The following is a 25,749-nucleotide window of genomic DNA, read 5'->3' as shown; positions in this document are numbered from 1 at the left end:
GAAAATAAAACCCCAGAACAGAGATGTTGTCTGGATTGTTTTGGTACAACTTCCCTGTTCCTTCAGACTGTAAAACAGAGTTGTCCATTTGCTACTCTTTGTTAATGCATACTGATTTCATGAATTTGTGGCACATTTTTTTCAGTGGGGATTATAGTACTTAAGTTCTGAGATTTTCACCTGGGTGGCGGGGAGATTCTGGTGGCATGAAACATACTACTTCATTTCTTAAAATGACATGTTATATATTTCTTGAATCAAAGGGTCTCTAGAGAAGACTCTATCTGTGTCAACATTTAGGCTACAAAGAGAATCTTTTTAAGGCAGTAGTCTATCACTAAAGTTTTATGCCTACAGGGAGACTATTTTTGTCCTGTATCTCCTATAATGTAAGAAGTCATGAACAAGCCCATGAGATTTTGTCAGTATTGATATCATCTTCGCTTGACAACCCCCAAAATTTTCCTGACTGGTGGTTTCAGCAGCCCATGGGACCCTGATGGAGTGGGCAGAGTTCTTTGAAGTATGGAGCCAGAGGCTGTACTATAGAAGCTGAAGAAGGGAGTACAAAGGGACTGGACCCACGTCTTCTAGGGTTACAAGTCTCTTACTCTGGAATGCAAGTATAGGGGAAGTAGTAGTATTTGGGATATAAAGGTACTTTGTAAAAAACAAGACTTCATTCCCTTTTATGTCTAAGATCGATGTCCCCTGGACTCGGGCTCAGAAAAATGCAGTAACTTAAAATCATAGAGCTAATGGATGACAGAACTTGTATCTGAACCTGTACTCTCTAAGGCCTCTGCTACAAAATCTGTCTTTTTAGTTGAAAAGAACATAAGCTGTTAAGAGCTGTTCTTGGATTTTATCCAAATTGCATTGTATTCTGAAAGTCACTCACTACATTTCCTCTCCCCCGCAACCTCACCATATGTATTTTCATCTTCACAAAGGACACTGCAACATTGAGGCAAAAGTTCACCTTATCTTTGCCAACATTAATAAGAGACCCTAAAGAGGAGCAAGGTTATGTTCAGTGAACTCAATCTTTAGAAAACAGTAAACTTCAATTGTGAATTTAGTGTAATTTTGGGAAGCTTTTGAAATTTTGCACCTACTTGAGAATTACAGAAAATTCAATTAATACCCCTTTGACCCTCTGCAAGCTAGGACATAGATCAGGGCTTAGACTGGCTGCTGCCTTATGTTAGCAAAGCAGTTTGGGCAGTTCATTCACAGTCTTTTGATCTATAACATAGAGATAAGAACTCATGATCAATTTAGTTTCGTTGATTGGGTGCTCAGATGCTGAGGGAACTAGATACCGTAGACACCATTCAATATGCAGTTCACCGGGTTGCTAAAGGAATCCTAAAATGCAAAGCCGATTATTACCCTTGCCCCTACGTTGCTCCCCCCAGCACCCTTCAGTGACTTTCTTTTCCATCTAGAACAATTCCAAACTTTGGAAATTTGGGCTGGCTACAATCTGGCCCTTACCTACCTCTTCAGACCCATCTCCTACTCTTCCTCACTGACAGACTAACACTTTCTTCTTGAAATGCTGGCCCCTTGCAAATGCCTCCAAACTAAATTTCCAGAAAACCATGTGGAATCGCTTACTTAATAAATTTCCAGAGCAACTTTTATATTAACCATTGAATTTTGTATACATGAATTATAATTATTTCGATTTGAAATAACTTCCAAAAATGCCAGTTTTGTATCAGCTGTATTCTTTATGGATTAGATTTATGGAAATAGTATTTTATTAGTGTTTTTGTTTAAGGAGTATAGTATTATCACTATAGGGATAATGATACGAAACATGTAGTTTTTAGACAGAGATGTAGATTTTTACTTAACTATTCTATGTGCATATTACATAATTTTATTTTTATTTTTTTAGACAAGTCAAGTGCAGTAGTTGGGGGGAGGAAGTAGTAGAACAAGTAGTTCAATCTGTAACTGACTGTGAACAATCAAGTGAAATAACTTACTACCTTCAGACCAGCCATATTACATAATTTTAAAATGACATTTTTTTGCTCCACTGTTGGGCTTTTATGTACTTTCTCATTATCTAATTTGAAAGTAAATTTTATTGTAGTTTGCAGACTTTTATAATTTATTAAATAGCATAAATTTGGCTTTATATTTTGGCTTTATGAACATATTTTATATAACCAAAATCATGTAATTAAAATAGTTAAGAATTATGAAAATGGAAATTTTCCTTCTTTGGTATAAGTTATGATTAGGACCACTAAATCTTTAATTATAGATATCTAATTATTTTAATGACTTTTAAATTACAGGTACAGCCATAGTGCTGAGGTTCAAGTTCGACTTCAGTTCTTGACTTGTGTATTTTCCACTCTGGGATCACCTGATCATTTCAGTAAGTTTTTAAATCAGTGTATTTTGAAATATGTTTTGACTCTTGGAAAGAGTCTAGTTAAAGTTACTTGTGCCTCTAGATTTCTGCAGTGATTATTCTTAATACATTTGTAAATTATATCAACGTTAGACACTATTAAAATTATTGAGATTGTAATTAAATAAATCTTCCTTTTTTCTGTAAGACCTTGTAATAATTTTCATTGCATAAGCACATTACCATTGATTTTTTTTGCAAGCTTTATGATTGCAATTATAATATTGAAAATAATTTCTCTATTTCACAGCATTGTGTTTCCTAAGCTCCCAAGTACTGAGTATCCTCTCAGTATGTATGGCGATATGAGCATTACTCTGACACATTCTCTTCTTGCTTCAGTCTCTAAAAATGCAAGTTTCTCAGTAGATAAAAGATTCATTTCAGAACATAGTATTTGGGATAGGAGAACATAGCACTTTAGGGTGTGACAGTATCTTTTATTACCTTTGGTTATAGAATTTTGCTATCACTTTGGTTGGAAAGAGCCATTATTTATGTATTATTACCAGGCTAATCCTTTTTTAAATTTTTTAAAATTGAGACAGAATCTCACTTGGTTCCCAGGCTAGAGTGCAGTGGTGTCGTTACAGCTTACTGCAGCTTCTAACTCCTGAGCTCAAGCAATCCTTCTGCCTCAGCCTCTTGAGTTGCTGTGGACTTCAGGCGTGCATCACCACACCTGGCTAATTTTTTTTTATTTTTTGTAGAGATAGGATCTCGCTGTTGCCCAGGCTGGTCTTGAACTCCTAGGCTCAAACAATATTTGGCGCCCTGCCTCCCAAAGTAGTAGGATTATAGGTGTGATCCACTGCTCCCAGCCCAGGGCTAATCTGTTAAAAATTGCTTGGCGTCACAGGTGATAGAGATATTGAGAGGTCCTAGTTTTATTTAGTTTAATTTAAAACTATTTCATTGATGGTTAATTTTGTAAAAAGGAATGATTGGTCTGGTATATTCAGAATATGAACCACATCCAATGCTAGATGTTCTCATAAGAGAAGAGCAAGCTTGAATTCTGTTGGTCAAAACCCCTTTTCTCTTGCCATACTGATAGTGTTATCTTTCACTCTCTGTGCTCTTTTTTTCTGTGTCCATGTCAAACAAACCTCAGTTGTTAGAAGGACACTCTTTCTTCAGCCGTGGATAACATAGTCAAACTGACAGGTGTCTTACCAGCCTGAGAGGTATCTTCATAACTCTTTCAGGTCTCTACCTGTGTTTGAGATACATCATGTTTATCTTACTAAGTCTATAATTTTTTCTTCCTGTTCAGACTATTTGTAATAAATGCCACTAACATTGTGATACCAACAGATTTCAAAAATAAGAGAGTATCAAATTGAAAACTTCACTTTTCCCATTTCATGGTTATATTTCTCTTATTGGCACAGTTCTTGTCATCTGTAATGTGGTTACTCCAGAGTTATAGGTAGTTGCATCCACTATATGACAGTACTGATTTTCAATATACTAATAACTATAGTCTTTTAAAAATTTAGAATAGCAAAAGCTTATATGTTGCCTATTGAATGTGGTAGGTGATTCAGCCAATTATGAATGTACTTCTGTTTTATTATATAGTTGACTATAATTAACTTGGATACTCTTTTTGATGACTCTTACTGTTTTCTCCATTCATCTTGCTCTTCTTGATTACTTAATGTGTTTAAATTTAATATATACTAAAGGTTGTTTCTAGTTTATGTTCACTTCTAGAGGCACAAGTTGTTAGAGCAAATCTACACATTAACTTTCTGTGAGAAACTGATAGGATACTTTTTTCTGGTAAAACTCTTTAGACTGGTGTTACTACTAGATGAATATTTTCAGTGGCATTTTTCTATATTCTAGAATCTCATCTACTTTTCCTAATAAAAGGAGAGGGTTCTTGTGATTATACCATGCCTTCATGTCTCTTCTCAATCTGGGGAACCATGCTAGGCTTTGGAACCCCCCAGGCTTTGGAACCCTTTATGACATACTTCAGAAATCCCTGTGAAGCTTTCGTTCTAACCTTTTGGATTATCTCATTTATCCATGTTCAGACTTGTAAATTTCTATAAAGCATTCTTTTTCATTGTCAATAGTTCTTCATTTGTTTTTTGCCACACTTGAGAATCCTTTAATACTTGGGTCAGAGTACAGTACAGGTTTTATCTCATTGGTCTGTCTCCTCAGCTAATTGTATCCATTGATGTGTTGTTGTCTGTTTTAGGCAGATAGCTCCCTTCTGCTTGTGTTTAGCGTAAGGATTCCTTTTTTCATAGCTTACAGAAATAATGCTTATTTATTATTTATCTCGTTTATACAGAGAATGACCTTGAAAATGGTATCTGCTCTGTTTGTAATCCTCAGACTTCAGAACTGATTCCCCAATTTTTAGGGTTACCTCCAATCATTTTTACTGTAATACAAATATATTAATATTTTAGGGAGAATGATTTTCCATACCAAATGGCTTTTCTAGAATACTTTATAAGTTGTGTCTTTAAGGTGATTTATATATGGGTTATATTTTAACTACATTTTGAAAGCATAAATGATGTGAAATTTCTTATACAGTATTTTTTATAAAATGCAATATTTCTGGAGCTATATTGGTGCTTCTAGTACATTCATCTAGGGCTAAAATGCTATGTGTACCACTATTCAAAGTTTTCGAAACAAGGCATAAAGAATTGTTATTGAGATAGTAAATATGTCTACGTATTTTATGTAAATTAATGAGGTGCAGCAGGTCCTTAAATAACATCATTTTGTTATAACATTGATGAGAAAAAAATTGATTCCTGGCCTGAGCCACTGTGGAGAATGTTTACATATTTTCCCCTTGTTTGCGTGGGTTTTCTCTGGGTGCTCCAGTGCCTTCTACATCCCCAAGATGTGCCTGTTAGGTTCACTGGCATGTCTAAATGGTCTCAGTGTGAGTGAGTGAATGTGGGGGTGTGTTCAAGTATGCCCTACACTGGGGTGGTGTTTGTTCCCTTCTTGTGCGCTGAGCTGCTGGGATAGTCTCCAGCCACTTGAGACCTCGAACTGAAATAAGTGGGCTGGAGAATGAATGAATGAATAGTTATTATAAAATAAAAATTCATAAAGCCTATGATAATTATACAGATACATGGCAATAAATGTGATATGAAAGAGCTCAGTGGTCTGTCATATTTTTTATTGTTTATTTTTGAACTACATGGTGTAGGAGGCTCACTTTATAAACATTTATTCCTTGATTTAACCCACCACCACTACCAGCAACACATCACTCACTAAATTCACCAATTCAAACATTGGGGAAATTATTATCTTTTTTTAATTCATCTTTCTTAAATGTATGTCTAGCTCACATTTCTTTCAATATTTAATTATTAGATGTGTTTTGGGGCTTTATTTAGAAGTTTGATATTTTTGTGACTGGAAATAATGCCATAGGAATTTAACTCTTGTTTATATTAATTAACATATGGTAAAATTGGTTTTGTTATGTGTCGCTTCACTTAGAGTCCCAGTTTCCAAGGACCTATATCAATGAGTTTAAGTGAGGACTTACTGTATATACATGCATGGACATACATACACCTAAAAGAAGATATGTAATTGTTCATAGTTAATAAAGTATAAAATTTGTAATTTTTATCTAGGGTTAAGTTTAGAGCAAGTCGACATTTTATGGCATTGTTTAGTAGAAGATTCTGAGTGTTATGATGATGCACTCCATTGGTTTTTAAATCAAGTTCGAAGTAAAGATCAACATGCTATGGGAATGGAAACCTACAAACATCTTTTCCTGGAGAAGGTAATTTTATTTCCTGACAGTGTTATTGTTATATTGTTTTTCCATATTTTCTTTTTATCTCTTCATATATGATCCTTATAATGCTCTTTATTTTTCATTTTTGACATAGTGTTTTTTAAAATAGACAAATGTACTGATTTTTGGCAGTCCTAACAGTTTTTTGTCATTCAGATTTTACTATAATTTTGTCTTTTACAGTGTGTATATATAAATGAAGACTTAGTTTATATTTATAAAAATGTTCTATTTCTTAGCTAAAGTAATAATTAGAATAACATTTAGGGCAGTACTAATTAGAAATGTGGTAAGTTTTTTTGGTGTTTGCTTTTGGAATTGTTAGTAACATTATGTAGTCTAATAGGGATGGTGCTCACACCTACAAGCGCAGAGCTGTATTCTGTGACTCTTCCTTAGAATGGCTACAGTTCAGTCAAGTATAAGCTAACCTCCAGATCTATGGATCCCTGGAAAGGCATATCAAGAAGCATTACTGGCCGGGTGCAGTGGCTCATGCCTGTAATCCTAGCGCTCTGGGAGGCCGAGGCGGGTGGATTGCTTGAGGTCAGGAGTTCGAGACCTGCAAGAGCGAGACCCTGTCTCTACTAAAAATAGAAAGAAATTATCTGGCCAAATAAAAATATATATAGAAAAAATTAGCCAGGCATGGTGGCACATGCCTGTAGTCCCAGCTACTCGGGAGGCTGAGGCAGAAGTATTGCTTGAGCCCAGGAGTTTGAGGTTGCTGTGAGCTAGGCTGACGCCATGGCAGTCACTCTAGCCCAGGCAACAGAGAGAGACTCTGTCTCAAAAAAAAAAAAAAAAAAAAAAAAAAAAAAAGCATTATTAATAGTAATAAAGGTGTTTCACTATTTGTTCTCCTTTACTTGATGCCACAGTTGGTTTGGATGGTATTCTCATTTGAACTTTTAAACTCAAGGAAAATAAAGTAGTAGATTCTTATTATTTTCATGTTTATTTGTGAGGTTATGAAGCCCCTCTGCAAGCTCTCACTTTAGCTCCATGATGGAATTAAATATATTAATATAAATGAGTTTTAGTACATACAAACTAAATCACTTCATAGATCCAAAACAAAGCTACAAATAGAAGTTCAACTATCTTAAATTTCAAGCCCTGACTTTAACACAAACTATACTTGTAGCTATATATCTCATAAATGTGTATGGTATAGGTATACAATGGATGATAGAATGTTTTTATTTATTTCCTCTGATTTGGGTCTGTGTACATCTTGAAAGTTGAAACACATATGAGGCAGGTTCAGTTTTTGTGTGTGTTTTTTTTTTTTGGAGGAGAAGGAAAGAGGAATTTATTAATTTGCTGGCAAATGAGGAGGTTGGCAGACTCCCACCTCAAAGTACCAATGTCTTCTTCAGTTGTTACCTGAAAAAAATTTTTGTTGAATTGTTATCTATTTTGATTTTTAAGGTATTACTAAAAATCTAAACTGATATTTTTCTTCTGTGTTTTCAGTAATATTAAATTTGTTTATGTAAATCTAAAAAAAATCTGTTAATTATCAGACTAAACTAGCTTTAAATTTTTTTTCCTAGATGCCCCAGCTAAAACCCGAAACAATTAGCATGACTGGTTTAAACCTGTTTCAGCATCTCTGTAACTTGGCTCGATTGGCTACCAGTGCCTATGATGGTGGTTCAAACTCTGAGGTATGGATTTAGACTTATTTTATACCTTATAGAATATTCTTTTTATTCCTCAAATTAGATTACCAGATTATCTTTCTGCAAAGCATAAAATTTACTAACTGTGAAATAGAGTCTTATTCTTTGGTGCTAAAAAGTAATATAAAGCAAATTTGGTGATTTTTTTTCATTACCAAGGATGACTTTGGTTGTGGTTAAGGAAAATCTATTACATGGTTCTTGATTTATAAAGAAGAGGCCATCAGAGTGTTCCTTTAGTCTCCTAGAAGTTCCTAGGTAATACAGTCAAGTGTTTTATGTCACATAGAAGGTTGATTTATCTCAAATCTTATTTTTATGCCATTTGGTGTGGCCAAGGTTTTAGTTGGTCTTGGGCAGTTTAACTCTAGAATTCTTAGTAACCTCTCTTCTGCAAATAGAATCTGCTCTGAACACTCACAAATTGCTATTCTTATATTTGGCTTAGAGTTATATTTGCCTGGGTGGCTGCTAGGTATTGTTGAATGCATTATCCCTGGACTCTCCTAACACAGAGACTGTTACTTGAAAGTCTTCCTCTTTGGACATTTAGTTAATTAATAGTAGCTTTGATTTATGTAGTATCCATTCATATTTTTCATAATTTTCTCGAGAAATTTGTGTTAGGAGGAGAAAGGTAGAGAAAACTGATGTAAATCTCTGTAGTATAGAATACTTTAGGCTGGATGTGGCTGGCTTGTAATCCCAGTGCTTTGGGAAACCAAGGTGTGAGGATCACTTGAGGCCAGGGATTCAAGACCAGCCTAAGCAACATAGTGAGACCATGTCTCTACAAAAAATTTTTAAAAAATCAGCCCAGCATGGTGGTGTGTGCCTGTAGTCCCAGCTACTCAGTAAACTGAGGCAGGAGGATCACTTGAGCCCAGGAGTTGGAGGTTGTAGTGAGCTGTGGTTGCACTCCAGCTTGGGCAACAGAGCAAGACCTTGTCTTTTTAAAAAAAAAAAAAAAAAAAAAAAAAAAAGAATAATTTTAATTATGTCTTTTACATGTCATGAGTTTAAAAATGAATAATTTTAATTGTATCTTGAATGCTTTTATGCTATCTTCCTACTACCATATTTTCTAGTCTAAATAGGTTTTTAAAAAAATTTTTAGTCCTAACTAAGTTTCAATTTGGTAATTTTGGACAACCCAACAGATTTAATTTACCAAAGAAGTAGTCATACTCTAATTATGAGATGATGACACTGCTTTTTAAGTAGATGAGATTAGCACTAATGCTGTTCAGTCACCTATTGGAAGGGTATGTTTCTTCACCCTGCCCAACTTCTGGGAGTTTTCACTCACCACTTTCTCTATAGTTTTTAATGAAAACATTCTCTTTGTCATCTCATAGTTAACATCATAAATTTGAGTAAGAACTTGGGTTAGCATATCTTTTTAATTTTCTGTGAATACACAAAAGCAGTGGCTTTATCAGTGTTAGCTGGGTGGAAGCATTGAAGCATTGTGCTAATTACTATATATGTGTGGGTTTTATTCCTTTGTAATCTATTTTAGGGACTTGAGTTTTTCCTCCTGTGTAGTCACAACTTTTTAGTTAACCATGTATATATTGTTAGCTGCTTTAGCAATAAGTATTTTTTAGACCCAATACAGGTATATTTCATTAACTGAGTAAATTTGCAAAGCTTTTATCATTTTTATTATTTAATAGCTAAATAATAGAAATTGCCTTTTTAATACTTTATCAGACATTAAAACTCTTTGGTATTGTATGATTTTTAAGTTTTGTACTTTAGTCTGATCAGGTACATCGTTTCAGAATACAATTTAGAGATATCATATTTTTCTTCCTTAGCTGTGTGGAATGGACCAATTTTGGGGCATTGCTTTAAGAGCTCAATCTGGTGATGTCAGTCGAGCAGCTATTCAGTATATTAACTCCTACTATATTAATGGTGAGTGATTTGAAATATTGTGTAATAGGTAACGTTTTATGTGAAGATATTTTGTTAAACTACAGTTTATTTGATATATTAAATGCTAAACAAGAATATAAGGCTAATATACATATATAAACATTTGGCTTTCAGGTAAAACGGGTTTGGAGAAGGAACAAGAATTTATTAGTAAGTGCATGGAGAGTCTTATGATAGCTTCTAGCAGTCTTGAACAGGAATCACAAGCGAGTCTCACAGTTATAGAAAGAGGACTCCTTATGCTGAAGACACACCTGGAAGCATTTAGGAGAAGGTAATTTTTTTATATCACACAATTATAATGAATTTCATTCTTTTTATTGCTGACATGTCTAAAAGCATTTTTTAAATTAGACTAAAGTTTTTTTGGGCAGGTAAAAGCATAATTTACCAAAAGTGAAGGGTCAGTAATAGAAGTAATTTTTATTCAGAATACATACCATTTCGCCGTGGATTAGGCAATATAGGTTCCTGATAAACATTGCAGAGCTTTAAAAATCATCGGAGTCTAAGGCAGTAAATATGCATGAATGAGTCTCTAGATATAATTCCATCTCTAAGAAAGTATTAATTATGATTCAGAAGGCATTACACCACTGCTAAAAAAGTTTCACTGAAACTCTTACAAAGAACATCAAATCTCTCATAGTTGAATCAAGTTGAGTCATTTGTTTCATTTGCTGTTTTTTTTTTCTTCCTGGACTAGGAGACAGTATTTTAATTTTGAATTTCCATTTACCATGGAAACATGACCAAAAATTCTGTTAATGAATATCTGTATAATTAATTTAGACATAACCTGTGTAATACAGAAATAAAGCAAATTAACATTTATGAATATATCGACCGAAATGAAAGGTGAGTAGGTAGTTTTAATTAAGAAATTTTGTTTACTAAAAATCACTAACTATAAGCAAATGTAAAAGTACTAAGAACTGTGTTGAAAAAACTGTTAAAATTAATAACTTTCAACCTCAGATCTTAGTTTGGTATTGAAAAGTCATACAATTGCTATTCATTGACATTTTATTTTGAATATCAGGAAATGTTGAATAATAAGGATATTCTACACGTTCCTTATAAAAAACATGGTTTCTTGATTTGAAACATTTGAACAAGCACAAATTCTTTATTTCAATTATGATTGCAATTTGTGGAAATTCTACTTAATTCCTTTGTTTTTAATGAATGTGTAAGGCAACTCTTGAGTTTTTTGCACAGAAACTTCATATCGCCTTGTAACTTTTACCATGTTAAAAAATAAGAATAAAATATAAGCAAGTGTGGTGGTGTGTCTCACTCAAATTAATAAAAAAGTCAATGCATATTCATTATAAAATTCAGATATTACACTAAGATATTATATAGAAAAAAAGTCTCCTGTAATTGTTTTCTTCCTGTCAGAAATAGTTACTATTAATGATAACCTGTTCTTCCAAAATTTTTTCTGTGCTGCAGGGTCTACAAACAACAAACCCAAAAGGGTTTGTTGGTTCAAACCATAGGCCTTGCACAACATTATCAGTGTCTTTTAAAATAAATACTTATTTAAAAGGTCTTTAAAAATATATTAGTTTGTGAGAGTTTGGTAGTGCTTTTTATAAGTTTAATAAATTTAAGTCCAAAGATCCCTCCTCAGGTGTACAAATTTTGTTCTATAATAATTCACTCGTGAAAAAAATTTGTCATGTCCTTTGTATAAATCTTTGCATTTGTTCATGTTTTATGCACAAAGTTGATGTTATGGGATTTATATAAATATGCGTTTTGTGAGCCACTAGAAGAGAAGGGAAATAGATAAAATTGGATATTCAAAACCGAAGCATTAGTTTTAAAAAATTTAGGTATTTTCATGAAGATTTTGTCCGTTATCATTGTATAATACCAAATACTTGGTGTGTTTAGTGCTACTAAATTGTCTTTATGTATTCCTTACATTAAGAGAGCAAATAACGTCTTCAAGGGGTTTTGTTTTTAAAAAGAGATAAAATTATTATGTTAAATAGTAGTTCTCAGACAGTAGGTCATATCTGTAGACATTTTTGGTTGTCATAGGATTGTAGGGCTTAGGGTCCTACTGGCATCTGATGGGATGCTGCTAACATCCTACAGTGCATGAGGTACAGCCTCCTCCAGTCTTACTTCACTACCTCCTGATAACAAATTACTGGACTTAAAATGTCAATAGTGCTGTGGTTGAGAAACCCTGATCTTAAAATACATGATAGAAAATGTTATTGTAACAGTACTCTTTTTTTTTTTTTTGAGACAGAGTCTCACTTTGTTGCCCGGGCTAAAGTGAGTGCCGTGGTGTCAGCCTAGCTCACAGCAACCTCAAACTCCTGGGCTTAAGTGATCCTACTGCCTCAGCCTCCCGAGTAGCTGGGACTACAGGCATGCGCCACCATGCCCGGCTAATTTTTTCTATATATATTTTTAGTTGTCCAGATAATTTTTATTTCTATTTTTAGTAGAGACGGGGTCTCGCTCAGGCTGGTCTCAAACTCCTGACCTCGAGCCATCCACCCGCCTCGGCCTCCCAGAGGGCTAGGATTACAGGCGTGAGCCACCACACCCGGCCAAGATTACTCTTTTGTTCAGTCATAGAAGCTACATACTGAATCACTTCTAGGAAATGAGACAAGTCCCCTTCATTTCCTTGCTTTTCCTCCTTCTATTCCAAAATTGCCGATTAGTTATAGACATTGATAATTGTTTTCTTAACTAGAGTCAGGTATCCTGGATCCTGTCTTCCACAACTGAAAATAAGTTAGAAAATTGACAAGTGTTTAGTTAGTGTTATGCTAGATGCCTGTTTCTTTTGAGACATAATTTTTGTAATTCACTTTATAATTTTAGTAGTGCTGAAATCAACTCTCAAAGTCTGTTAAGCTGGTCAGCATATTTACTAGAATATGTTTCTGTTTTTGGAAAATATTTAATAGGCCTTTTCTTTTTCTCAATGTAGGAATGATAGCTTGTTATTTCATTTACTAGATTAGTTTATTTTTTGAATTTTTCTTCCTTCTCCTATTCCTATCCCCTCCGTTTAGAAAACCATTCTTTATGAGATTTGTTTTTCCCCCAGTAACTTCTCTTCGTGGCTGTTTTGTTAAGAGCTCTTAGCTATATTTATGCATTTAAGTTTGATTCAGTTTGATGAATCTAAGCGTAAATTTATTGTTGCAGAATAAATTGCAATGTGCTAGAACTTCCTGTGGACCTTTTTGGTTTGTAAAATGTTAAAAACTATCGTTAAAATGGTATCCTTTCTGTGTTGTTTTTGTTGTGTTTTAGGTTTGCATATCATCTTAGACAGTGGCAAATTGAAGGCACTGGTATTAGTAGTCATTTGAAAGCACTGAGTGACAAACAGTCTCTACCGCTAAGGGTTGTATGTCAGCCAGCTGGACTTCCTGACAAGGTAGTTGCTTGGTTTTAATTTCCAAATTGATAACATTTCCCAGTTCAAATATCTGTTCTTTTTGTATTTTTAAATTGGTTGCATCTCATATTTCAGATGACTATTGAAATGTATCCTAGTGACCAGGTAGCAGATCTTAGGGCTGAAGTAACTCATTGGTATGAAAATTTACAGAAAGAACAAATAAATCAACAAGCTCAGCTTCAGGAGTTTGGTCAAAGCAGCCGAAAAGGAGAGTTTCCTGGTAAGTTCAACAGTTGAAATTTTTATTTTCTTATAGATTCTATAGTATAGCGTCTATCTTAGTTCATCTTATGCTCCTGAATACCAGAATACCATAGACTGGATAATGTATAAAGAACAGAAGTTTATTTCTCACAGTTTTGAAGTCTGGAAAGTCTAAAATCAAGGCTCTGGCATTTATTGCGGGCTGCTTTCTGTTTTTAACATAGCATGTTGAATGCTGGCTCCTCACATGGCAGAAGGTAGAAGGGCAAAAAGGAACGATCTCCCTCTGTCAAACCCTTTTATAATAGCATTAATTTATTTATAAGAGCAGAGGCAGGCTGCATGACCTAAATGAGCTGTATAAGTCACATTTATCAAATGTGGAAAAGGTTAACAATTATATATTTCTTTGATTTTCTTTTTTCTTTTCCTTCTTCCCTCATCCTTTTTATTTCTTGGCCTATAATTAGATGTTCCTAGTCTGTTAATGTCTCACAGAGTACTGAGGCATTATTCCTTTTCTTTTCTTTCTTTCTTTCCTATTTCTCGTGGGGGTTAGGTGTTGATTTTCTCTTGTGCCAAATCAGTATTAAACAGGTTATAGATTAGGAGTTTGCCTTTGATTGGGATTTACATTTTTTTGAGGCTTGCTAGTCACCACAAATTCATTTGGTTTCCATCTTGCAAACTTTGTTGGTATGATCTCTTCCTTTTTTTCCTTGTCAGTTTATGTCTATAAAATTTTTAAAATTTATTTTATTGCAGCTTCAGAGGGTAAACATTAGATGGGCGATATTCAGTCATATCCCAAGAGCTTTTGAAGTTTTTTATTTTGAAACATTTACTACATTAAGATTTTAATTTTTTAAAAGGTAGTAATTCTTTCTAGAACTGTTAAGGAATGAGTAGTTCTTATGTTAAAAAACATCATCTCAAGGCCTGGCACCATGGCTCATACCTATAAAATCCTAGCACACTCGGAGGCCGAGGCGGAAGGATTGCTTGAGCTCAGAAGTTGGAGACCAGCCTGAGCAAGAGTGAGACCTCTTCTCTACTAAAAATAGAAAAATTAGCCAGCGGGCATTGTCGCGGGTGTGCCTATAGTCCCAGCTACTCAAGAGGCTGAGGCAGGATGATCACCTGAGCCCAGGAGTTTGAGGTTGCAGTGAACTATGATGACACCACTGCACTCTACCCAGGGAAACAGAGCAAGGCAAAAAAAAAAAAAACAAAACCCAAAACAAAAAAGATCTTCTCAAAAGTAGTAAAAGATAGAAAATGGCTCAATTTATTATAAACTCCAGTCCAGTCATTATAATCAATGTTAACATGTTGTCACTGTCTGTCGAAGTTGCTATAACAAAATACCATAAACTGAGTAGCTTATAAATAACAGAAGTTCATTTCTCATAGTCTGGAGGCTCTGAAATCCAAGATTAAGGTGCCAGCAGATTCAGTGTCTAGTGACAGGCTGCTTCCTCATAGATGGCACATTCTTGATGTGTCTTCACCTGGTAGAAAGGGCAAGCAAGCTCTTTTGCTCCTCTTTTATAAGAGTACCAATCCCATTGAGGAAGCTCTGCCTTCATGACCTATTAACCTCCCAAAGGCCCCACTTCCAAATATGATCATCTTGGTGATTAGGATTCAATATACAAATTTTGGGGGACAGAAATATTCAGGCCATAGCACATGTCATATACACAAACTATAGGCCTGTTTCACATAAAATAGGGGCCAAAATCCTAAATAAACTACTGGACATCTCAGTTGTGCTTTGGAATAATCATGTATACTTAATTAAAGTATCTAGCAAACTAGGAAGCAAATCACTCCATATTATCTTAGCAGTCTCTTATGAATAAGGGTGTTTTATCTTAATATTGCAAAGGTTCTAATAACCATATTGTATTTAATTATTGTAGTAAGTAAAAATAAACATTTAATAAAAGTCTACCAATTAAAGCTTAATACAGAGTTTTTGTCTATTCAGTAGCCAGAGCTTTTCTTAACATGAACACTGTCTTACAAGCACTCACATTTCTAGTTTTGTATTGTACAAAACGATTTAAATAAAACAAATAAAATATAGATATAGATACTGGAAGAGATTAATTATAATTAGTGGGTAGTATAAATAGGACACTAAAGAAGTAAAGTGCACAATAGCAATTAAAAAACATAAGGGTAATCTGCATGTGAGGTCTTTGTGAAATATGAGAATAACACTTTTTGAGGTAAATGAACAACTGAATAAATGGAAATACCTAACATGTCTCTACTAAACATTGTAGAGATATCAAGGAGGTTTTTAACCTAAAATCTCAATATATTGATTTTTGTTTAAAAATTTGATGAAATTATTCTGAAGTTATCTGTATGAATAAACTAAGCAGCATTAGAAGTTCTGAAGAGGAAAACCCAAGAGGAGAATAAAGGAATTTCTGTACTAGCTATTAAACATTTAAAACTATAATAAATATGATTTTGGTGAGAGAATTGTTAGGTAAATAATATAGAGTGGGTAACAAATAGTTACATATTAACGTATGACTTGTTCAGTTTGAATGTGTTCAAGAAAAAGTGAGGCTGGGTGGCTAAAGCATAGTTAGTGAGGTAGGGAAAAAGGCGGGAAATGAAGATGAAGGTTTAGACAGCAAAAGGGACATTATGAATTCGAGAATTAAATTGCCTCAATCTGTTGAGTTTGTTGAATTTACCATAGATCTGGGGGGTTATAGTTCATTTTTTTTTACCATGTCAGATTTTTTGTTTGTTTGTTTTCTACTCTATAGCATTGTTTTGTTTTGTTGGATAATAACTAGGGAAAGAGAACTGAGTGATTATAAACACGTGCTAGTTTCTTGTGCAACTGAGGCATAAAAATCTGATTCCTCTGCACACATTGCTGGGGGAAATGCAGTAGGTTCCAAGAAGGCTCCTGTAGCTTTTTTTTTTTGTTTTTTTTTAAGACGGGTCTCTCTCTGTTTAACTCCTGGGCTGAAATGATCCTCCTGCCTCAGCCTTCCAAGTAGCTGGGACTATAGGCACATGCCACAATGCCCAGCTAATTTTTTAATTTTTTATAGAGATAAGGTCTCACTTTGTTGCTCATTCTGGTTTCAACTTCCTGGCCTCAGGTGATCCTCCTGCCTCCGCCTCCCAAAGTGCCTGGCCTCCTGTAGCATTTTTAACTTATGTTTTATATTGCTAAGCAAGTGGGATTTGATCTAGTGAGACTGGTGCTAAGAGAGAACTTTCTTATAATTTTTACTGTCTAAGACAACAGAAAATATGCAGGATGCATACTTAGTACTTTCTTCATTTCTCTCAAGAATTATATTTAAGCTTAACATATAGTGGACTTAATTGCTATACCAGCGTTTTCTTGTCAGCAAATATGTCTTCTTAAAAAAGTGCACTTTCATTTTCTGCTGTTTCCAAGGAGGCCTCATGGGACCTGTCAGGATGATTTCATCTGGACATGAGTTAACAACAGATTATGATGAAAAAGCACTTCATGAGCTTGGTTTTAAGGATATGCAGGTAAGTATATAAAATGTGGTTAGGGTTTTAATTGTCTGTTGGCTATGTAGAAAACAGTTGAATAGTCAAAGGTCTGGTTTAAAAACAACTCCTGTTACTTTTGTTATATTAAAATTGTAGGTCATTTTATACTTCAGATTTATTTTATTAAACCAAAAATTTGATACATGTGAATTTTTTGCTTATTTTTTCCTATTTCTTCTATTTTTATAGATGGTATTTGTATCTTTGGGTGCACCAAGGAGAGAACGGAAAGGGGAAGGTGTTCAGCTGCCAGCATCTTGCCTGCCACCCCCTCAGAAGGACAACATTCCAATGCTTTTGCTTTTACAAGAACCTCATTTAACTACTCTTTTTGATTTATTAGAGATGCTTGCATCATTTAAACCACCCTCAGGAAAAGTGGCAGTGGATGATAGTGAGGTGACTATGTTAGGTTTCATTTTCACAAATCTTGTTTTGTCTTTCTGTTGAGAGGATATAATAATTTTAATAAAATTATAGATTATAAAATATAATAAAATATATTTAATAAAATTAAATTTTCTCAGTAATCTCTTAAGATCAATAAAACTTTTGAACCCATTTATTTATTCATGAACTCTTTAAGTGCCTAATATGATCTAGGCATACTATTTTAATCAAAGTATTGTTTTGCAAGGGTAATCAGAATAGGCATAGTTTTAGCCTTCATTGAATCCAGTGAGAGAGTTGGATAATCAACATGCCTAACACATAGTTTCAAGTAAACTAATATATAAGTACTTTCAGATAGAGATAGGTGCTAAAACTGAAACATTACATCATTATTGATGATCCACCATTTTTTAGGTGGATGGAGACACATTTGTATTTGTATTATTTGGTCTGGAATGGTTTCTCTGAAGGGGAGAGTATTATCTGAGCTGGAAGGATGAAAAGCCAGTTACATGAAGAGCTTATGAAATTGTCTAGATAAAGTAATCTGATTCTGAAGCCCTTGATATAAGAAGTTGTTAGGCAGGCACAGGAATTCTTAGAGAGCTATAAGTGGAATATTGGGGGATGTGGTGAGAGTAGAATGAGGCATGAAATTGAAAAGGTAGGCAGAGCGAAATAATGTAAGCCTTAAGGGTCATTGTGAGTTGTTTCCATTTTACTCAAAGTGGGCAGCATTAAAGGATTTTAAACAGAGGGGTATACACATATGCTGATTTTTGTTTTATACATAATAGGTTTGATTGAGAAAAGTAACAAAGGCAGTAAAGAACTTAATGGCACTAATCCAGGAAGGGTTGATAATGCCCTGGAATAGAATGGTGGCAGTAGAAATAAATTAAGTGGACAGCAGGTTGAAACTACATCACTTGGTGGTGGAGTGGGTTTTAGGAGTGGTGAATGAAGAGGGTTCAAAAAGGAGGAAGACATAGAGATGGCACCAGGTTTTTGGCTTGAGCAACTGGGTGGATTCCATTTGAGATGAAGAAGGATGGATGCCTGAAGGACATCAAGTGGAGATGTCAATTGCTTGGATGTATAAGTTGGAGCTGAGAGAAAAGCTTTGGTCTGGAGAAGTAAGTTTGTGAGTTATCACTAGAAAGATGGTATTTAAAGTCAAGAATGTATACGAGATCTCCTAAAGGAGTCATTTGCAACCTATGGACTTTTTATAAAAAATGCCTTTAAGGCCAGGCGCAGTGGCTGACACCTATAATCCTAGCACTCTGGGAGGCCGAGGCGGGCAGATTCTTTGAGCTCAGGAGTTTGAGACCAGCCTGAGCAAGAGTGAGACCGTCTCTACTAAAAATAGAAATAAATTAGCTGGACAACTAAAAATACATAGAAAAAATTAGCTGGGCATGGTGGCACATGCCTGTAGTCCCAGCTACTCAGGAGGCAGAGGCAGGAGGATTGCTTGATCCCAGGAGTTTGAGGTTGCTGTGAGCTAGGCTGATGCCACACCACTCTAGCCCGGGCAACAGAGTGAGACTCTGTCTCAAAAAAAAAAGGATATATTGTCCTAATGTCTTATCATGTATTTGTATATCTTATCTGGTGAATCACAATTTTGAGATTGAGTGGCAAATAAACTGGTGGTGCTTTGATAGTTTTCCCTATATTAGGCTACTGTTCTTTTCTTTCTTCCCCAAGAATGTTGGGTAACTTCTTCCCATGTTGCCATGGTGTGTTTCATCATGTATGCAGTGGTGGCTGCTATTGAGCCTTCTGTTCCTTGTACCCTAGTTTCTCTTGTGCCACATTTTTAAATTCTCAGGAAATTTCCATTTCGTTCAAGCAGAATAATCAATAATAGGTGCCCATGACCCTCTTTTTCCTCACTTCTTTTATTTCATGCCACAAATATTTACAGACCTTTTGTTTCATGTCAAGACTGCATAGGCAGTTTAAAAAAGAGAAAGATAATAGAATTACTCAGTGCTCCAGGAGTGTGCTAGTATTCTCTGCAGTGTATTATGGAGATATGGAGGGAGGACAAAAATTTGCAGAAGGTTTTTGCAAAGGGGGAGTTGTTAAAATTGAGCCCATCTACTGATAAGAGTGAAGAAAAGCATTAGGTATTTACATATTAGCTTGGAGGATGTATTAGAGAAAACAAAGATCAAAGGTAAGAGGACCAGTTCATAGGCCATCGTAATAGTCTGAGTGATGGCCCTAAACCAGAGGGAAAGCATTGTATTGTTTTAGCAGATATTTTACTGAATCTTGTTTGTAGCAGGTATACTACAGTTGATGTAGGGATGCTTTGAACAGACTGATTTGTTCCTGATGAGGGTTACAAAAAAAGTAAAAATAAAGGACTTTTACTGTGTATGTCCCATGGGCGTTTCAGTCATAACAGAACATAGTCATGCACACTTGAGAAGATTTTTTTCTTCCTTACAATCCTTTGTTGTTCAGAGTTAAGTCTTTTTTTTTTTTTTTTTTTTTTTTTTCAATTTTTTTTCAAAGAAATGAATTATATTTTATTGAGGAGCTCTCAGTGCCCTTTTCTAAAAGAAATTAGAATTTTTGTGAAAGACCAAGTTTACCTTGAAACTTTGTCTGAGATTCCCTTGTCTTCAAAGTATACTAGCTTTATGTAATACCAAAAGAACTAAGTTATTTTTTGTAGGCTTACAAAATATTCCTTTGGCATCCCTTAAACCACATTGTACCAAAGAATCACTGTGACAGCAGCAGTGGTAGTATAATAATACATTAATACTCTGGAAAATACCAAAACTGTCTATTTTAGCCATTGCTGTTTTTACCTCTTAGGGTGGCACTTAAAAGAAAAAACTTGCTTATTTTTTATATACTTTCTGAAACATTATTTAGCTTACTATTGTCTTAGCACCTTACTGAGTTGAAATTCAACAGATGATAATGGAAAAAAAGTAGGTTCTTTAAAATTACTTGCTTTCCTCTTAATTTCTGCTTATCATAGCCTGAAAAATAAGATATGGATTAGCAAAGTAAGAGAAATAGGTATACTCTCTTCCCAAATGGAAGGTCATAGATTTAATTCATCAAGTCTTTGTTGTGCTTAGAATAGTGACCTGCAAAGAGGAAATAGATAGTGATCTTACTGATATTTACTTGGATGGCCTCGTGAAACAGATGTTTTCACTTCTGTTTGATAAGTTTTCTGAGGAAAGTGATCAGCCTTTAGAGGAAAGCTGTTCTAGAAAAGTGTTTATAAGAAGTTGAAAAACAACTACTTTGATATAACTATTTTCTCAAGTAAATTTTATGTATCATGTAACAGATGTTTTACTTACCACTTATAAAAAAATAAGACTGAAGAATATTAGCAAATTTAATTAATTTTTATGCAGAAAAGTTAAAGTTTTTTTTTTTCCTGATCTATCTTGATAAAGCAGTTGTTCTTATTTATGTAGAGCTTAAGATGTGAAGAACTTCATCTTCATGCAGAAAATCTGTCTAGGCGTGTTTGGGAGCTACTGATGCTCCTTCCTACGTGTCCTAACATGTTGATGGCATTCCAGAATATCTCAGATGAACAGGTGAGCCCACAAAATCTTCTTGCTCTCCTGGAGGATGTTACCAGTTTATATTCCTACTGACAAGATACGAGATCGCAACTTAACTGATACCCTCAATAAATCTGAATATATTTTTTGCTCTTATGATAGGTGAAAAGTGCCGATGCCAGTTCATTTTAATGTTCATTTATTTATTTAGTTAGGTTGAATAACATAACACAGACTACATGCAAGACAAGAATATTTTCTAAAATTATCTTGAGAAAATAGGGATTTGCCTTTATACAGTGTTTTCCATTTTATGGTATTTTTTGAATACTGCTTTGTTTTCAGCACCAAAAAGTAATGTTTAGAGAAAGTACCTTACAGTGGAATGACATGCATCATCAGTGCTTGTTTTGGATGCTTATACAAGTCAACTGACAGAATTAGGGAAATACGAGGCAAAGAAATTTAATATGTAGTAATTTTTCCACAGGGGCACTACCTCACACATTTAAGTACTGGATATCTTTGTAAAGTCTTTAAAATTAAAGATTGTTTTTAAAGCTGTATAAAAAAGGGGTTCTTTGTGGAGATCTCCAATAGAACTCCTATAGGATAAATGGAAAAACAAATATCTAATGTTATGCTAATGGTTATCTAGGATTTGGGACACTGTCATGTGATTTCAGGAGGTCCTGATCTCATATGGCTTAGAAGTGAAGATGATGTTCTCTAGCAAATGGTGAATGATGACTCAGAGTAGCTCTAGTAATAGCATTTCAAAGATGCATGTTAAGTGTGAATAAGTATTTAAGTGAAGAATAGCAATATTTCTAAATTCATGTATTTGTGTATGATTTTTAAGTATGTAGCTGTATTAACTAGATATTTAGTTCAACATCCTTAAAAGTTTATGCATTTAATTAGACTACAATGGTTTTTTTTCCCCCCATTGGGAATATATAAATTGCCTTATCTGTTGTGAAGGTTAACAAGTTATAATTTTTTCCCATGCTGCTCTTTGTGTATTAATTTTGTTGGTTTTATAATATTTTAACAAAATTTAAACGAATAATTGGTGTTCTAAGAATACCATTAGTACCAATTATATAATTGGTCTTCCTATGTTTTAATATGTTTCGAAGTAGTAATATTTGAGTTTTTAATATAGTGTCAGTTTCGTTAAGGTTTTTCTTTTTGGAATTCCCTTAGTAAGTTGATGTAAGAAACCTGTTTTTCTTTCTTTAATTTAAGAGTAATGATGGACTTAATTGGAAAGAACTTCTCAAAATTAAGAGTGCCCACAAGCTATTGTATTCTTTGGAAATTATTGAAGCACTGGGAAAACCTAACAGAAGAATAAGGAGAGAATCAACGGTAATTGGATTTCCATTATTATCCTTAAATGTTTGTGTTCTTTCTGGAGCAAAATCCCAGAATGTATTATCTTTTCATTCTGGAATAATACTTTCCTCCACCATCCTCCCTTATTTTTTTTTGCCTTTCCCACAGGGAAGTTACAGTGATCTTTATCCAGATTCAGATGATTCAAGTGAGGATCAAGTGGAAAATAGTAAAAATTCCTGGAGTTGCAAGGTTTGATAATATATATTTTTCAATGTATTTATTTATTTATTTATTTTGAGACAGAGTCTGACTCTGTTGCCCGGGCTAGAGTGCCGTGGCATCAGCCTAGCTCACAGCAACCTCAAACTCCTGGGCTCAAGCGATCCTCCTGCCTCAGCCTCCCAAGTAGCTGGGACTACAGGCGTGCGCCACCATGCCTGGCTAATTTTTCTCTATATATTTTTAGCTGTCCATATAATTTCTTTCTGTTTTTAGTAGATACGGGGTTTCGCTCTTGCTCAGGCTGGTCTCGAACTCCTGAGCTCAAATAATCCGCCCGCCTTGGCCTTCCAGAGTGCTGGGATTACAGGCATGAGCTACCGCGCCCGGCCGTATTTTTCAATGTATTGATAAAAATAATTTATCTATAGTTTCCCAGAAGTGGGTACCATAATTCTTCATTGTTTTAAAGCTAATTTACTATTAAAAATAAAGCATAGTTTAACAAATAAATAAATAAAACATAGTTTACAAAGTATATATAAAAGGTATACATCAGTTTATCCCAGTTTAGCACTGATTTTTTTTTCCCCCCACCATTGAAATACTGTTAGGACATCCTAGTGTCTGTGATTAAATGGCTAACAGAATATGAAGATCTATTGATAAACTTTTAGAAGAATCTTTATAAGAATAAATTCTTTTTTTTTTTTTTTGAGACAGAGTCTCGCTTTGTTACCCGGGCTAGAGTGAGTGCCGTGGCGTGAGCCTAGCTCACAGCAACCTCAAACCCCTGGGCTTCCGCGATCCTACTGCCTCAGCCTCCCGAGTAGCTGGGACTACAGGCATGCGCCACCATGCCTGGCTAATTTTTTTTTTCTATATGTATTTTAGTTGGCCAGATAATTTCTTTCTATTTTTTAGTAGAGACGGGGTCTCGCTCTTGCTGGTCTCGAACTCCTGACCTCGAGCCATCCACCCGCCTTGGCCTCCCAGAGGGCTAGGATTACAGGCGTGAGCCACCGTGCCCGGCAAGAATACATTCTTAAGAGTAGGCTTTATGTTATTTTGTATAACAGTGATCTTGATGATTTAAATGAATAATTTTCTAAATGAAAGATATTTACATATTCAGTTAAACTATCAACAAGCAGGTTATCATTACATTATGTAGCTGCTTTTCTCTTTACAATTACTCTGAAAATTTCTTCACAGTTTGTGGCTGCTGGAGGGCTTCAACAGTTACTAGAAATTTTTAATTCTGGAATTCTAGAGCCTAAAGAACAGGAATCATGGACTGTGGTAAGTGAAAATTCACTGTTTCAACTAATTGCAGTAGTTATTCCCTTTGAAATATACCCATTTCCATCAGCAAATATACTTTTGCTACCTACTTCATTGTGATAAAGGAGAGTATGGAATATCATAGAAATAAATTTAAAAATTTACAGTTTGATAAAATATAATTATATAATAAGAGTTTATGTCAATTATATTAAAAATTCTTAAGTGCTAAAATTAATTACTCTGTACTGTAGCTAATTCATAAACATTTTTCCTTTAGGTTGATAAATTATATATTAACGTTTATATAGTATTTTTTTTTTTTTTTTTTTGGAGTTAGAGTCTTGCTCTGTTGCCCGAGCTAGAGTGCCGTGGTGTCAGCCTAGCTCACAGCAACCTCAAACTCCTGGGCTCAAGCGATCCTTCTGCCTTAGCCTCCCTCCCGAGTAGCTGGGACTACAGGCATGTGCCACCATGCCCAGCTAATTTTTCTATGTATTTTTAGTTGTCCAGCTAATTTATTTCTATTTTTAGTAGAGACGAGGTCTCGCTCTTGCTCAGGCTGGTCTCTAACTCCTGACCTAGAGTAATCCTCCCGCCTTGGCCTCCCAGAGTGCTATGCTAGGATTACAGGTATGAGCCACCATGCCTGGCCTGTTTATATAGTATTAAAAGTTCACTTTTTTAAAAAATTGGTTTATACGTTAAGTTTTTTGGAAACTTTTTTGATGTTTTGTTTTCCTCATTTCTTCCTTTGTGGTAGTAATAGTCAAAAATGTGTTTCTAGACTATTTTGACTGTTGTGCAGTGAGATACAGAAATTGATAGTAAGCCTTTAGAAATTTTTACAGCAAGTAGACATTGCTGCAGTATTTTTTTTTTCCAGTATTTTACAAAGGTATTGGTTCTAAACAAAATGGAAAAAAAATTAAATGGTACTTTACCACTCTGAATTTGAATAAGCACAGCTCTGTAATATTAGGAAAATAAAATTGCTTATAGAATATTAAAAACTTTATAATGATACACAAAACTGCACAGTCCAGTTTTGAACTAAATGAAAAGGACGTTCCATTTCCTGACTTGCAACAAAACAGATTAGCTTTAACAAACAATTTAATTCGAGTATTAGTTTCTTAGAATTACCTTGGAAACTAGGAGTCAGGTATAATGACTGGATATCAAATCCTGCTATGTCCAAACATCTAGAAAACATTACAGTCTGCCATGCTTAACACTTACCAACCACTGGTTTCAATATTACTTTTTCAGTTTTGATTTGACATATTTTACTATCGATACTTCCCTTTTTATAATATCCTCCTCTACCACAATAATTAATTATCATAGTTCTGTGTCTCATATTTCAAATTTCTGTTTGTTGCATTTTACCATTAGTCTTTGTTGTCCTGTTAATATCTCAGAATGAATAGGTGTCTTTTAGTTCTTTGACAGAGTGGGAGAATTTACTAAAATTTTTAACAAGTAGTTATGTGTAATCTGTAGGAGTTTTGTTTATAAGCTGCTCTAAATTGTGAACATGGAATTAATATGGAATCGTGCTAATGGTTTTCTCTTTGTTTCCTTTGACGTTGTGGATACTTTCATGAAGTATTACTAGTAAGAACATTTTACTGCCATATGAGACACATCGTAGCTTTACAGTTCCAGAGATACAAAGCATGCCTGAGACACAGATTGCTTTCAAGTCAACTGATATCCTCTATTTATAATATATTTCTGTATAAGTTCAGGATTACTGTGGTTTCTTAACCAACTTTATTTTTTTCGTTTTAAAATTATTTGAGGAACACTTTTTAAGTAAAATTTTTTGAGACATAATTCATATG

General features: G+C 34.5%; 1 protein-coding gene across 3 annotated transcripts in view; it reads left to right on the top strand.

The window, feature by feature from the left end:
• Window positions 1–25,749, top strand: part of USP34 (ubiquitin specific peptidase 34) — a 221,669-nt gene that overhangs the window by 107,040 nt on the left and 88,880 nt on the right. For all 3 annotated transcript variants that reach the window (XM_045549681.1, XM_045549682.1, XM_045549683.1), the window contains exons 21-33: window positions 2,319–2,401; window positions 6,079–6,233; window positions 7,808–7,921; window positions 9,760–9,859; window positions 9,995–10,154; window positions 13,178–13,304; window positions 13,401–13,548; window positions 16,978–17,078; window positions 17,292–17,501; window positions 20,960–21,085; window positions 22,304–22,426; window positions 22,562–22,645; window positions 23,831–23,917. In XM_045549681.1, coding sequence (XP_045405637.1) covers window positions 2,319–2,401; window positions 6,079–6,233; window positions 7,808–7,921; window positions 9,760–9,859; window positions 9,995–10,154; window positions 13,178–13,304; window positions 13,401–13,548; window positions 16,978–17,078; window positions 17,292–17,501; window positions 20,960–21,085; window positions 22,304–22,426; window positions 22,562–22,645; window positions 23,831–23,917 — 1,618 coding nt within the window. The remainder of the gene's footprint in view (window positions 1–2,318; window positions 2,402–6,078; window positions 6,234–7,807; window positions 7,922–9,759; window positions 9,860–9,994; window positions 10,155–13,177; window positions 13,305–13,400; window positions 13,549–16,977; window positions 17,079–17,291; window positions 17,502–20,959; window positions 21,086–22,303; window positions 22,427–22,561; window positions 22,646–23,830; window positions 23,918–25,749) is intronic.

Source organism: Lemur catta, chromosome 4 (genome assembly GCF_020740605.2).
Source record: "Lemur catta isolate mLemCat1 chromosome 4, mLemCat1.pri, whole genome shotgun sequence".
NCBI lineage: Eukaryota > Metazoa > Chordata > Mammalia > Primates > Lemuridae > Lemur > Lemur catta.
Note: the sequence above shows the minus strand (reverse complement) of the source record. Positions and strands in the feature narration are given on the sequence as shown.